Source organism: Enoplosus armatus, chromosome 15 (genome assembly GCF_043641665.1).
Source record: "Enoplosus armatus isolate fEnoArm2 chromosome 15, fEnoArm2.hap1, whole genome shotgun sequence".
NCBI lineage: Eukaryota > Metazoa > Chordata > Actinopteri > Centrarchiformes > Enoplosidae > Enoplosus > Enoplosus armatus.
In genome coordinates this window covers 15,770,592-15,785,310 of record NC_092194.1, presented here as the reverse complement: position 1 = coordinate 15,785,310, position 14,719 = coordinate 15,770,592, and the positions used below count along the sequence as shown (strand labels likewise).

The window sequence follows — 14,719 nt, the reverse complement described above, 5'->3', positions numbered from 1 at the left end:
TGTAACGGGGAACCATAAAAACTACGAGTACTCATCGGCCGGCAGCCACAGCGCCTTCAGAGCTACCGCGAACAAGAGCTAAACCAACAGGCTGGAAAGGAGGGGAGGAGGAGGAGGAAGATTAGGAGCAAGACGAAGCTCTTGAATAATCCGGACTAGATTCTGGAGAATATTCTGGATCCTCCGGCCCGCCTGACAGAACAGAGCCGATCCTCGCTTCACACTTCCAGGTGAGACCCAGCCGATGCTGGATCCATCAATAGATCCACTTGACAAACATCCTTCCATCATGTCTTATAGAAAGAGAAAAGTACCTCAACAATGTTTTTTTTCTTCTTCTTAAGAGTTTGATTGGCAGGTTATGTGGGTTAGATGTCCCAAACCCCCCCCCTTGTGTTTACTCCTGACGTGGATCCTGATCTCAGGATCTTTGCCTCTTCCCAGATCAGAACATGGGCATGCTGAATCCCTGGAACAACAGAGAGGAGAGCGACTGTCAGACAATCTTAAAGAGAAGATATCTTGGCTGCAACCCTGCAGTAAGCAGTATGCTAATGTATACCACTAGGGGGGCGCCAAAGTCGACAAGTTCAAATTCTACACATAGTGCCTTTAAAATCTGATGTGAAAAGGTCTAGTTTCTATCACAATCACATCCCTGATGTACTGTGTGTAATTTGAGATTACTGACTAACGCATAGGGCTGCAACTAACAAGTATTTTCATTATTGATTAATCGTTTGGTTAGAAAATAGTGGAAAATGTCCATCACAATTTCCCAGAGCCCAAGGTGTCATCTTTAAATACTTTGTTTTGTTTAAAGATAATCAGTTTACTATCATGGACAGTAAAATTAAAAAACATTTTAGACACTGGAAGCAGCAAGTTTTACTTACCGACTCGTCCTCAATCATCGCTGCAGAGTCAAAGAAGTCTGGTCTTAATTCTGCTCTTTCACGTCTGTTCCTCGATGGCGGCTGAGGAGGACAAAAAGCCAAGATAAGGACCTTGATTTATCTTGATTTCTTCGGCGGAATTTCACAAATCAAATGCAGTGAGAGAGAGCGACGTTACTGACCAGGTCGATCACCATCGTGTCTTCAAACTCCTCGTTCATGTCCTCCAGTTGGCCCCGCGAAGACATCATCACATCCTCAAAAATGGGCTCTGCGTCATCCTCCATCAACCCGCGCCTAATGGGAAAAAAAAACACAATCAGAAAAGAAGCAGCATCTGTTTATCATCTTTTTCCTCATTAGCTCGTCATTCATGAAAGACAGTTGTGGTGGCTCTCCAGTTGAACAGAGGACTGACATGGGCTTCATCACAGTTTGTGCTGCTGGTCTAAAAGCTGAACACACTTACACAGTCTGCCGGACACCCTGATTGCTGCGTGACTTGATGTAGTTCATGCCCGTCCGGTCCTTCCTGTTCACCTCGTCCATCTTTTGCTGGCCGAGCCACGACATCTGCATCTGAGGACTGAAGACAAACGACAGGGTCAACATACTCCTCTTGGATATCAGTTCTGTGTAAGCTTGGAGTTACTTCAGTAATGCACAGGTTTACATGAGTCAGGTCAATATGTATTCGGAAGTGGACAGAAGATGCTGACTGATGCTAATCTTGTCTGTCTTTAATAATAAACAATCAGATAAACTATAGAATAAAAAGGTAATTCATGAATTAGTTTTAACTTCACAAACCATTTTATGTTGATGTTGCATATTTTCATTATGTGTATACACTCACTTGTGTACGTAGTCGTTCTCTGATCCGGGTTCTGAGTCCGGGTCAGGCATGTGTTCTGCTGGTCTGTTCTCTCTGAGGACTGTTGAGGTGAGCTGAGGCGTCTGCAGCGCTCCCGGTGTCTGAAGAGTGTCATTACGCATCAACCATGAGCCCTCAACACTACTGTCCTCTGAAAAATGAACACAAAGAGAAAGTTGACAGCATCAGTAACACAATGGAGAGATATATTTTGAATAACGGATGTAATGCAGAAAAACCAAGCCAGCTACCCGGAGTAACCCTCGTCTCTGTTTGTGCGCCCGTTTCACCCTCGATACGCTTCTTGTGCAGCGGCGGTCGTCCCTTCTTGCTGCGGACTGAGCCGGTCTTGCTGCTGGAGCCCGATGTGACAGACATGTGGTCCTCGTCTCCTCCCGTCAGGAGGCTGTTCCTGTAGGAGATCAGCGGCAGCCACACGTCCTCCCGACGCTCAGACATCGACTCTGACATGAACTTCTCCAGGTACGAGTGGCTGAGGAGACGTGCAGCATTTTGACATAATTACATTAATTTAATTACATTAAAAACGATTTAAGCGACAGAGTTTTGCCTTAGAGTAGGAAAAAAGTCGGGAGGGAGTACTTACACAGTCTTTTTGTCTTGGCGGATTAGTTTGGAGGAAAATTCACTCAGGACCTCCAGGAAGGCCAGGTTGACGGGAGGAAACTCGGGTCCTCGAGGATTCTGGTACTTAAATGCAAACTCTATTCCATCCCTGATACGAGAGAGAGACGCAGAGAGAGAGAGGCAGGAACAGAAAAACAGACAAAGAGAGGACAATAAAAAAAGAAATGGAGAGCAACACTAAGTGAGTGACAAAGACACCAAAAGTGACATGAATAGAAAAACTCTTGACTTCAATTTATTGGATGTTGAATTGACTTTCTCAGCTTATTTTAAAATATACAAATGTCTACTTTCACCAGTGTTTGGTTTGCATTTCCTCTGCTAGAAGCAATTTAGTCAATTATACCTATACCATAGCATCCTGTGTATGTTATGGTAGTCAGAGTTTGCACTGATGAGCAGAGGCTGCATTACTGAGCAGATACAGAGAAGTAGATGTACATCTGCGTTCATCCTCAATCAACTCTTTAATCTTAGAACATAGACATGTAAAAGTTTTACTTCCTATATTATTAAAGTGTTAATATAAAAATATGCATGACTGAATCAAAATCCTAATCATTTCTTACAGATTCAAATCTGAAACATGTAACAGCAGTGAGTCCAGTCTAGCGCCCCCTAGAGAACGCAGCACTCATAGTCTTACTTGTGCAGCGTGGCAACAGCCTCTCTGGTCTTGATCTGATCCAGACCGAAGGTGAGGGCAAAGCGGCGGGCCAGCTCCTTGATGCCGCTGACGTGAGACGACGTTCGGTCCAAGTTGGGTCCCTGATCCTGCAGCAGCTCGTTGAACAGCTGCAACACACACACGTTGACAAAGTGTTTGCGTTTGTGCACACAAGCGCACTTATAACGTAAAGCCAGTGAGCTGTGTATGCAGCCTGTAATATTGTCATATTGTAATCAGTGTCTCACCTGCTGCAGACTGAGGATGAGTGTCTTGGCACAGAGAATCTTGTCCGTCTGTCTGGTTTTACTCAAAGTCTCCTTGATGATGTCGCCATAATCATTATAATACTGAGGCAGAGAAATAATCCAGTTAAAAACATGATGACACAGTTAGACACATTCAATCTCATATCATCTACAGATTTCCATCTACAATAGCAATCAAAACCAGACTTTGTGAATAAAATCTGACATTCCAATTTACTTTGTTTAAAAGAAAAAAATCGAAATCTTCTAAAGCTCCTTGTTTTTCCTTTTATTTCACTTGCATTACACATTTCTTTCCTCTTCTATTTTGTCCTGATTGTATTTATTCACTTCATAAATCTGCTGCATCCTAGTGCAGTCTCATTTTCACATTTACCAAATACACACTTTACAATACTGTATCATTAAATTATAATAGGAAATGAAAGATATTGGTATGGGAAAATGCTGCAAAATCTGTTCTGCAATCTACAGTGTATCAGGCCCATCAGACTGTTGATCGACCCACCTGCACTTAGCAGATTTACGATCTTTTAAATCAACTCTTTAGATACAGTTTTAATGGTTTGTCAAAGTATCTCACATTATCAGTTCTCTCATCACCTTAGTTACACATTGCCTTTGCCTGCTTATATTTAGCTGATTATGTCAATATTTATGTGAAGTGCAGTTGCACAGCCACCTTCATGTAGTGTTTGAAGATGTCAGCAGCAGCGGGCATGTCTACGATGTCATAGATGATGAGTTTGCAGAAAGCTGCGAGCAGATTTCTCCTTTTGTGGAGAGCCTCGATCTTGTTGGCCTCGTCCTCCTCGTCTCCCTCTACAGGCAGACAGACAGAGAAATGAACAGGAGGACAAAAGAAAAGGAGGAAAATATCATATGAGTGGGGGCATTTCTTCAATCTTATCTCATTCCTAAAACAAAGTCCCCCGTAAAAAGCGGTGTCTCGCTCACTCACCCATGCTCTGACTCTCATCGTCCTGGTCGATGAAGACGTGGTCCAGGACGAAGTTGAGCAGCTCGTTCTGCAGAGTGCTGTCTGGGTTGAAGACCAGCGGCTGGAGGCCCTCCCTGCCGCCAGAAGTCAGCTGGTGACTGAAGATCATTAGCAGGTCGCAGAGAAGCATGAACGCCTGAACAAGAAGCACAAATGAGGAGTTATGTTTTGATAAAATGCGTTACCTGCTCTGAGACTGATTTTTTTTATTTTGATTACAGAAAACATGCTTGTTTTGTCGAAAAATAAATATACATCTTCCTATTCCCTGATTTCAAAATCATTTAAAAAGTGATCTGGTCCTTCCGTAGTATGAGTAGACCATAATCACTCTGTAACTAAAGCTTATTCTTCAAAACAACAAATATCATAATGTGAGAAATGACAGACGATGTTCAATTCGATTTTCTGACACTATAATAACACTTTTAATACTCTCTACGATCATAGAAATAGTTTCAGCAATCAAGCTGTAATAATGTATCTCTCACTGTGACAGTTGTGTCTAATTCGTAACAAAGACTGTACACGGTTTCTAGTTTTTAAGTGGTTCTGTTATCCACTATCCGAACATTATTTAATTCTTCTAATCTTTTAGTGACAGTGAAGGTGAGAGCAGGTCATATCAGGTGTGTGTTGTTACCTGTTCTTTGACCGGTGTGTTGACGTTGGACAGGCACTGCTGGCACACAGCAAGGAAAGACTTCACCACTCTCCTGAGAGCCAAAAGGTCATCCTGCATACATACACACACACACACACACACACACACACACACCAAACCACACACACACACACACCCCATTAGCTACACTTTAACAGAAATCGATATTAAACAGCAGTATCAGTCAGGCTAAATGTCTTGCCCTGGCTAACTGCACCAGTGAAGTAATCAAACTTTAATGATTTCAATTAATCTTCAACTAACTCCATTGAGGCAGAAGAATCAATACACTTTGTGTCGACGCTGACCGAGTCTCTTAAAGGGCTCAGAGAGCACAGTGGGACTAATGATGATCAAGTTTTATTTATTTTTTTATTCCTGACACATTGTCAGAACTGTTATTCTGCATGATTCAAATATCAATGGTCAGCCGTGATGCCTTTATAATGCATTTTACATCAGAACACAATAAATCACTAAAAATGCTATTAAAGTCCATCAGGGTCTAGCTTCTCAAATATGAATATTTGTTAATTTTCTTCTGCCTCATGACAGTAACTGAAAATATTTGGGTCTGCTCTGTTCTGAATGTTTGTTGACTTCAAATGCTGCGCTGTAGGAGAGAAGCAAAATGTTCCCCAGCAGTGGGTTAGGGGTTAAACTGTTTTGGAGGTTTGGGCTTCAGTACACCACAAAATAACAGCCTTGGGATCTGATGCCTCTGTGTGACGCTCAAGTGTTAAATGAGACAGACTGGGGGTAAGCCCCTGAATCAGGGGGTAAGCATCATGTCCGATAGTGAGATGAATTTTCCTCCTAAGCTGCCCCCCTCTCTGCAGAAATACAGATAAGCTCCTGCTTATCTGCTCAGAGATGGTAGTCTTAACTCGGAGTCCCTGACCGAGGATAAACCTGGGACCTGAGTGTGCGCTGTGTTAAAGGCTCTGTCAGTGAGGTGAGTCCGGCACCTTGCTGGGAGCCCCCTCTGTGATCTTGACCAGCTGCCAGAGGATGGAGTAGTGGGAGCACTGCAGGGCCTGAACGGCTATCTGCTCCGGCATGGAGCCCTGCTCGATGCCCGCCTTCAGCAGCCGGTAGCAGTTCCCAAATAAATCCCACCGCGTCAAGTCGTGGGCACTGAGGCAGGAGACAAGAGGAAAACACATCAGACTTCACTCAGGAAGTGTTTTGTGGAATGTTAGTCGGAGAAAAAAACAGCTATAGATATAGACTAAACAATCGAATTGAGAAAACAAACAGAACATTAATCAATAATAAAAATAAAAAATAAAAAATAATTGTTATTTGCAGCCCTAAACAGATGGAAAGTAAAGAGAGAGTCTTACTTGTGGAAGGCTGTGAGTCTCTTGAGAGTAGATAAAACATTGTAGATATCGTCATCATCGGCCTCCTCAGCCTGCAGAGTAACAAACACCTGTTGGTACACAAGGACTAGACTAATATTTCTGCTACTCACACACAAAATACTCTTTCCGTCATACCTCCTGCAACAGCTCCTCCACAGAGTGCGTGAAGCGATCCGTCATCTCGTCGATGAGCTGCGAGCGGGCGATGTCCACGCGGTTCATGATGGTGTACTCTTCAGAGCACAGGATGCTGTAGGTCTTACTGCAGGCCTCGAGCACATCCATCTCGATGTGCTTCTCCACCACCAGCCGAATCTGCTTCAGCAAGGCGTCCAGGTGCTTCTCCATGCGCCCGGCGCTGTACACGTCCAGGTCAAAGAACTGAGGGATCTGCAGCAGGTTGGCTACCTTCTCCGAGTCTGCCTGGTACTGTGGATGAGGAGAAGGAGAGGCGGGAGTTAGATGAAGATACAGCATACAGAAAAAAGTCATACAGAGGCAGAAAAGAGAAAGAGAGACCGATTAATCAACACTTGACACTTTGTTTGTGTTTTCCAGTCAGTGAAATGGTTGATTACATTTTAAGGATTTAGCCAGCACACTTGTCCAGTGTGGAATACATTCAATAACACTTCTCTTGACTACATAAGTAACACCTTGATCGTTTATTTCGACAAACAGATCAGTCACCCTGCCCGCTCATTAATCAGTGTCACTGGCCGCTCTGCTGCTGGCCCTGCGCAGGCTGCAGGCTGTTCTTTCAGGAAGGTCTTACCTTGGACAGAAGCATGGGAAGAGCCATGATGAAGTGCTCTGTCAGTTTGTTCTTATCGTCTATCTGAGTCTTCCTCTCCTTTGCTGTCAGCACCTGGACAAGCAGACGCAAAACTTAAGGTCAAATGTGGTAGTAGTTGTAAAAATAGGAAGGAAAAGGATGAAGCAGTGATTTTGTGTTGGATGGAATATTCTGTCCTCTCAATATGACTGGCAAGTTATTGAGGGAGATTCTTCTACAAACAGTGCTTGGATTTATCCTATAGCAGCACATAACTCATGTGTTTCCCTCATCGTCAAAACCACGACAAACTAATCTATAATGATACTCGTCAACTTGATCTCCTGTCAAACATAAAGTACACGGTCTTGGAACATAGTCATGTAAATATTTCTTACAACATGCAGAAAACATTTGTAAGTATTGCTCAAGTCTTCTGTTGGCAGGTATATTCACATCAGTCTCACCTTCTACTCAACTGGTGTACAATTCAAAGTGAATGCTGAGTGGTTACGGTGTATACTCGACCTACCCGTTTGCCGGTGCCTCTGCCAACAGGTGGATGAGCCTCTGCTGCCTGTCGTATAGTGCACACCATCAGCTCTATCAGAGCACTCTCCTGTCTGTCTGACAACACTGCAGAGAAAGACAGAGGGGGTCGGACCAAAGGGGGGGGGGGGGGGACCAATACAAAGAGAAGAGAGAGAAACACAGAGAGAGATTTAAAGAGACCAAGAGAGAGTTTCAATGAACAAGATTTCATGGCATCATCTCTTCTCTAAAGAAGCCTAAAGCCATTTTATATGCTTAAAGAGAGAACCAGTGTGTGTGTGTGTGTGTGTGTGTGTGTGTGTGTGTGTGTGTCTTACACTCCTCTCCCTGCACAGGCTCCTCCAGCAGAAGTTCAGTCATACACTCCCAGTCTTTCAGCAGCTCCTGAGAGCTTTCCCACAACGAGTCCACCAGGTAGGCTGCATGCTCATGAAGCTACACACACACACACACACACACACACACACACACACACACACACACAGAAAGTACATGATCAGGTTTTGCAAGCCTTGCGTGAAATGTTATAGTTGAAATCCATAACTTGTCTCACATTGTCAAACAGGACAGGATGACCTGACAATCATTTTTTTCTCAATAATTATGTAAATGTATCAGTTTCGGGGTTTAACAATATATTACTTAAAAAACAGCAACAATTTTAACTGAAAATACCATTTAAAAATGTCCTCTGTGCATACACGGTGTGTATAATTTGTCACGTGTGCATCACGTGTAATAAGTGACAGTGTGTGTATCTGTAAGTGTGAGTGTTACCTCGCTCTCCAGAAAGAAGAGCACCAGCATGCGGATGAGATTTCCATTGGGACTGCTCCTCCCTCGGCGCTTTGCCAGAGCTTCTTCTGCCTGTGGGTCATGACGACTGAACAATCTGACACAGAGAGATTGAGAGATTAAAGTCCACTATTAAATGACAAACTAACAGTCAAGCTCAACATTATTCAAAATTATTTTAAGATAATTTAGGAAAGACTTCAGGATGGACTCACTTCCTGTGCAGGAACTCTCCGGCAGCAACGGCCACTGGTCGGTGGGCAGAGTAAACCAGGTGGTACACATTCTCACAGTCCTCATTGGACAAGGCGTCTTCACTGCCCCTGCAGCAGATAATCAAAATGAGTCACGCTCAACACAAAGATTTAAAAATCGACTTCAGTGTGTCCTCAGTAAAAATGTTCATGTGTAGGCATGGGAAAACAAGCATGAAAGTTACTCACTGCAGGATGAGTGTAACCAGTCTGATGGCCTCCACAGCCACATCATACTCTTTATCCAGCGTCATTGATACTATACGGTCCTGTCAAAACAGAAGTAGTTGAATAGGGAAACAAAGACTGCAGAAGTGCAACAGAAAACATACTACCTAAGCATTACTCAGTCCTACTGCTGAGTGTCTTAAAAAGCAGTAATGATTCTTATTTTCATTCTTGCGGGTGTTACCTTGAAGCGGTTGGTGAACAGCTCTAACTTGGGGAACAGTTCTCGGTTTGTGTACAGGTTCTGCAGAGCCTTCAGGCACTTCAGACGCACCTCTCCTTGCTGGAAAAAAAAGAGAGAAAAGTTAAAAACATCTCAAAGGAAAGCAGATTCTGGTGGGCAAAAGGCCATTCTGTCCTCATGGTCAAAAAATATCAGTCCCGTGGTGGTGTGACAGTGTGCTTACCCTATCGTGTAGTGTCCAACCAACATATTTCAGGTAACTATCATTAAGAAAAGCATCACTGTACATCTTCATCCACACTCCGATCTCCTCAATACAGATGGCTCGGATTTCAGCAATTGCATCCCTAGAAAATAAACAGTACAATTATTATTATTATTATTATTAGTCTCTGAACTGCTAGGTTATTATTAGGGCTGACAATGGGCTGCTTTAAGCATCACTATAACCAACTGAAGTAACATTATCTTCTTAAAAAATTGCAAATAGCATCAACAAGTACAAAGTTTACCTGTAGCGATGCACAAAGATTCCCTTGAAGATGGAGTTCATCATATTCTCTATTTCATCTTGGTTTTCCTGAAGCTGCAAAGAGAAAAAACACCAGTTTTAGGCATGTTTTGGTATGTAGCGCAGTATCCCAACAAGCTAACCAGCGACAACCACTGTTATTTTTAATTATCAACAAACTGAAAAGTCACATCAAACGCCAGCCAACCTCCTTCCTCTTCTGTAGCAGCAGTTCCAGCTTCTCATTGGCTCGTTTGCCAGCTATCTTGTTCCTCTCAGCCTCGTACTGTCTCTGGGTGTTGTCCTGGTGAATGCTCAGGTTCAGCGCCACATTCACCAGCGCTGTCATCAGCTTCATTGCTATGCAGAGACAAAAATGGACAAATAAGGTGCAGTCATAAATACACACTGACATGCTTCAGACTTTTCCTCGTGGGAAATATGTTCTTGATGTGACATTTTATATCTCTTTGTAAAAAAAAACCCTGCAAACAAGTCCAGATTAAGTTATACAACATCAAGTTTACTGCACAGGAATCACACTGAATCAAAGAAGTCTGAAGTAACTACGGTATATCAAAAAGCATTAAAGTGTAACAGGGAAGCTGTCGTCTCACATGTGAGTGTTTGTTTCCTCAAATCAAACACTGTTAAATACTGTTGATGGTACTTGTTTTTAACATCTTTATTATCTTTATCGACACTTTGAACTACTTTTAACAGTAATGAAATGTCTTTATTGTCATTACCTGCCACTTGTGAGACGTAGCGCTACCAAAACATCAGTGGTGTTATCATTCACTGCCGGCCAATGTGGAGGTGTAACTCACTTAATTGTTCATCAACGTGCTGTGCAAATAAATGTCTTATTGTTATTGTAGTGATAAGAACTGTTGTACTCATTACCTGCTAATGTGGAGGTGTGTCTGAAGGCTCGCACTTGAGAGTCCGACAGGCCGGTGAGGAGGGAGATCACCGTGTCCATCATGTACTCGTCGTAGATGATGCTGTACTGACACTGGCGGATCAAAACGCTGATGAACTCGCAGAAGTTGTAGCGGAACTTCTTCCACATAGGCCCTGGCATGGTGAGGGGATAATCCCCGCTGTCCTGTTGACAAAAACATATTGATCATAATTGTTTATCAAAACAATTGTGGTTCAAGCCTCATCCCGCTGAAGAGTTTTTGAGCAAGACGAACAATTTCCGTGCAGGTGTTGAAGGTGATATATAGGTCTCATCATTCACTTCAGTGCCAGTTGCTTTAAGGAAATATCAGCCCTCTTCTGCTCAGACAGCACGCAAACTCTATGACCTTTAAGGTTGACTGTTTGCTGCTTTTAAACCATGTTTTCATTATCAAGGGCACTTTTGCTCATTCTGGCTGCTTCTTACGATTTTCTGGTTGAGGTTAAGAACACATGTGTTACTAATGAAGGAGACCAGAACCCCTTTTATCTGTTCAACCACTGCTATTTGTTTGTCGCTCTCTGTTCTGTCAAAAAATGTCTCATGTGGTGAAAAGTTGGTAAAAAAAGAAAACCGAAAACTGGTGTGAGAGGTCAGACTGACTTTCATCTTTTGTGTGATCTAAAGCACATTGAACCCACATACAAATATCTGTTTTTCAGTATTTCCTGTTCAGACTTTGAATATAAAAAGAAACTCGTTTGAGCTGTTGGTGGAGACATGAAAGAATCAAATTGTTATGCTGTGATTATTCCTGCTATAACCAGAACCTGAGAAGAGCGCACACAGCTTCTTTACAAAGGCAACATACTTGCCTTGTTAATAAATACAGTAATAATCCTTGCAACCAATTACATGACAACAATTTCACTTGAGCATGAATTACTCTCTGACTGAAGCAGACAGTTACCTCATCAAACTCTTCAGTCATCTTGCGGATGATCTCTGCGTTCTGCATGTTCCTGAACATCTCAATCCTCACAGTGCCTGGTTAAACAACAGTAACGACAAGATTTATTCCAGTTGTTTGACACATGTGCACAGAGCAACTGATTTCACTAAGTTGCAGTAGTTGCACTTCTTCACGTCTTACCTTTGCACCCTGAGCACTGGATGAAAAAATTGATGAGGTCCAGCAGGGCCAAGTCTCGGTCTTGTTTATACGACTCAATCCACTCATCCACCACAGACTGTGCACACACAGAAGGACAGAAACACACACAATCACAACAGTGAGATTTTTAAATATATCCTCCTCCATTGGAGAACTTATTTTACAAAGTTTAACCTATTACACAGGTGAGAAAACAGATTTTAAACAACAGGAGCAGAGGTACAAACACAAATATGTGTGTATATATATATATATATATATATATATATATATATATATATACACATATAAGTGCAATACAGTTTTTTTAAAAGAAGCATCTTGTGAATATTCATGCGAAAATAATTGAATATATCTGATTGAATAATGCATGAGTATGGACACAAAATGAAAAAAACATTTGCCCACCTGCATGGCACTCTTGCCCAGTTTGACCACTTCAAACAGAGTGACGGGGTCTCCACCGTCTCCATTATGTTGAGCCACACCATTGGCTTTCCCTCGCCCTCTTGCTACGCCCACAGCCTTTTCCGCCGGTGACTTCCGAGGCTTCTTATTGGATGTCTGTGGGGGACGGAGATGTCAATAACACAGGAAGGAAACAAAGAGCCCAAACTCTGATATTCACACAAGAAACAGAAATATAAACATTCAGGTACACATGAGCAAAGACATGCATTCACTGGGGGTTATACTTGCTTGTTCCTTCACATCCTCTTCCAACATACACATGCATGCACACACAAAAACATAGACAGTCACACACACAAAGTCTGATTGTTAACCAGGCGTTTCTCACTAATTTCCTCTTTCTTAACACAGACTCTTACCGGGGCTTGTTTTCCAGGCCTCCCTCTCTTCTTCTTGCCTTTCACCTCTGGATCTTCCATCTCACTCATGCTCATACTTAAGCCTACGGCGTCTGTTGCCCCAGACTCATTGGATGAGTCCCTGAGAGAGTAAAACACATTCAAAAGCTTTTATTCCCAGTTCCAAAAGACAGATAACTAAAGGGAAACTACAAGGATGAAAAGCAAACCAAAGCACTTGTTTTAGTGAAGTATAACATTGACACACTCACTTGTGGTTTCACATATTGTTGCAAATATCATATGTTTTTGAGGACTTGAGAAGACACAAATGTGAGTCATTCACAAGTTAATAACAAAGGTTTAGGTAAAAGGGCCACAGAGGTGTTATTAGTAACATCCACTCCTAAAAAATAACATCTATAAACGGTACTAAGGTACAAAGAGCACCATTTTGCACTTGGCAAAGCACTGATAAGTATTTTATAGCTTTTTCTACAGTACTGTAAATGCATGCAATTTTCTCTTTCTGCCAATTGTGTGTTTCCCTCACTGTAGGACGGGGAGCTCCGAGGTGATCATCCTGGTCAGTGGGGATGGCGGTGAGATGTGTAACTGTTTATGTGCCTCTTCAGGACTGAGTGTGTTTCAGGTCCAAGGATGGAGGTAACGAGACGGCAGCTCGGTTGGGGGAAAAGTTCAGGAGAGGACAGGGAAGAGAGGCTCCACGACGGATCGCACTCAACTTGCTGGCACTTAACTCTCTTCAGCTGCTGGAAAACAAAGACAGAGAAATGAGATGAAATGATTATTAAACATACAAACATTTCAAAACCAGTAGCACAGTACATGTGCTCTGTTGCAGCTACACTTTATGAAATAGTTAAGCATGTGCTCATAAACACAAACCTAATTTACACATTAATGGAAAGCTGTCATGTTTTTAATGGGGTAAGTGATCGCCTCAAATCACTGATGATTCATTAAATAAAACTGTGACAAATAACTGCTCTGAATGGTTTTTAACATTAGTTAACACCTGGCAGTTTATATGACGTGTGGAGGTTCAGTGTCCAAAGTGTCACAATTGCAAAATGTCACTGAACACACAGAGAGACCTTCAATCTTTCACTCTGGTCGATCAGGCTGTGGAGGTGGAAATGGGGAGAGGAGGACACCAACTGGCCGCTTTGAGAACTACAACAGCAAAATATTGTGGGACGTGTAGTGAGGATTTGTACTCAGGAGTGTTGTTGTTGAACAATTTCAGAAACACCCCTGAAAATTGATAGAAATGTACCACAATATATAAACTAACTAACCTCCCTTTATTAAATTAAGAGAAAGATCAGCTTAAAGTGTGAGATTACGCTATTTTAAACTTTGTGAAAGTAGAATTATACAGAGCACAGAGAAGTGCTTTGATTTAAACAAAGCCTCGCCCTTTGGTAAAACAAGTGAAACATAGTCTTTGTTAGACAAAGGCTGGAGATAAATATGATTTCCTGAAATCCTTTCCTGAGTTGTGAAAATTCCCAGGTGCCACAAATGGTGCAAACTCAGTGAAACAATCCCAAAATGCCTTGCAGCCAGAGCTGAAGAGTGAGGGTAAATTCTCATTTAGAAGACTGGCAGCTAAGTTAATTATAACATTAGTTCTTGACCTGTTCATATGCTAATGAGAGCAAAGAGCAGAGGGGGCGCAATACCCCTCTTAACCACAAGAGGCAGTATGATCCACAAAGTCCTCTGCCCAAAGTCTATCTCCAAACCGCTTAATTGAGTTTTAACTTGGGAAAGTGGGCTTAGAAAAATCATTTAACACTCATTTAACTCACAGCTCACTTCCAGCCCAGTTCTGTTCACCTACAAAGTGTTTTAAGGGTGTAATTTTCCCCAGAGTGTGTGTGAGTGTATACGTGTGTGTTTGAAAGTAGGTCTGGGCAACAGTAGGGGGCAGGCTAAGAGAGTGTGTATTTAAATACAGTCTTCCACACAGTGTTTGTACTGACGAATAGCATAATAGCATGGGCAGGAGAGCCCCCCTGTTTCACCACATTGAACTGCGAGCGAGCGCGCACACACACACACACACACACACACACACACACACACACACACACACACACACACACACACACA

General features: G+C 42.5%; 1 protein-coding gene across 1 annotated transcript; it reads right to left on the bottom strand.

Annotated features, from left to right (window-relative positions):
* Window positions 1-290: 290 nt before the first annotated feature.
* Window positions 291-13,159, bottom strand: stag1a (STAG1 cohesin complex component a). Its single transcript, XM_070919773.1, has 31 exons — window positions 13,131-13,159; window positions 12,599-12,719; window positions 12,177-12,332; window positions 11,748-11,844; window positions 11,565-11,641; window positions 10,591-10,795; window positions 9,893-10,044; window positions 9,686-9,759; window positions 9,397-9,520; window positions 9,174-9,272; window positions 8,951-9,030; window positions 8,723-8,830; window positions 8,490-8,604; window positions 8,030-8,147; window positions 7,693-7,796; window positions 7,161-7,253; window positions 6,521-6,814; window positions 6,365-6,435; window positions 5,987-6,155; window positions 4,998-5,090; window positions 4,316-4,490; window positions 4,037-4,176; window positions 3,334-3,435; window positions 3,065-3,213; window positions 2,378-2,506; window positions 2,061-2,263; window positions 1,753-1,921; window positions 1,366-1,482; window positions 1,079-1,193; window positions 897-977; window positions 291-469 (listed from the first exon to the last, which is right to left on the bottom strand). Exons 1-31 carry the CDS (start codon window positions 13,157-13,159, stop codon window positions 446-448), a joined length of 3,783 nt encoding a protein of 1,260 aa, XP_070775874.1. The 3' UTR covers window positions 291-445.
* Between the last annotated feature and the right edge of the window lie 1,560 nt (window positions 13,160-14,719).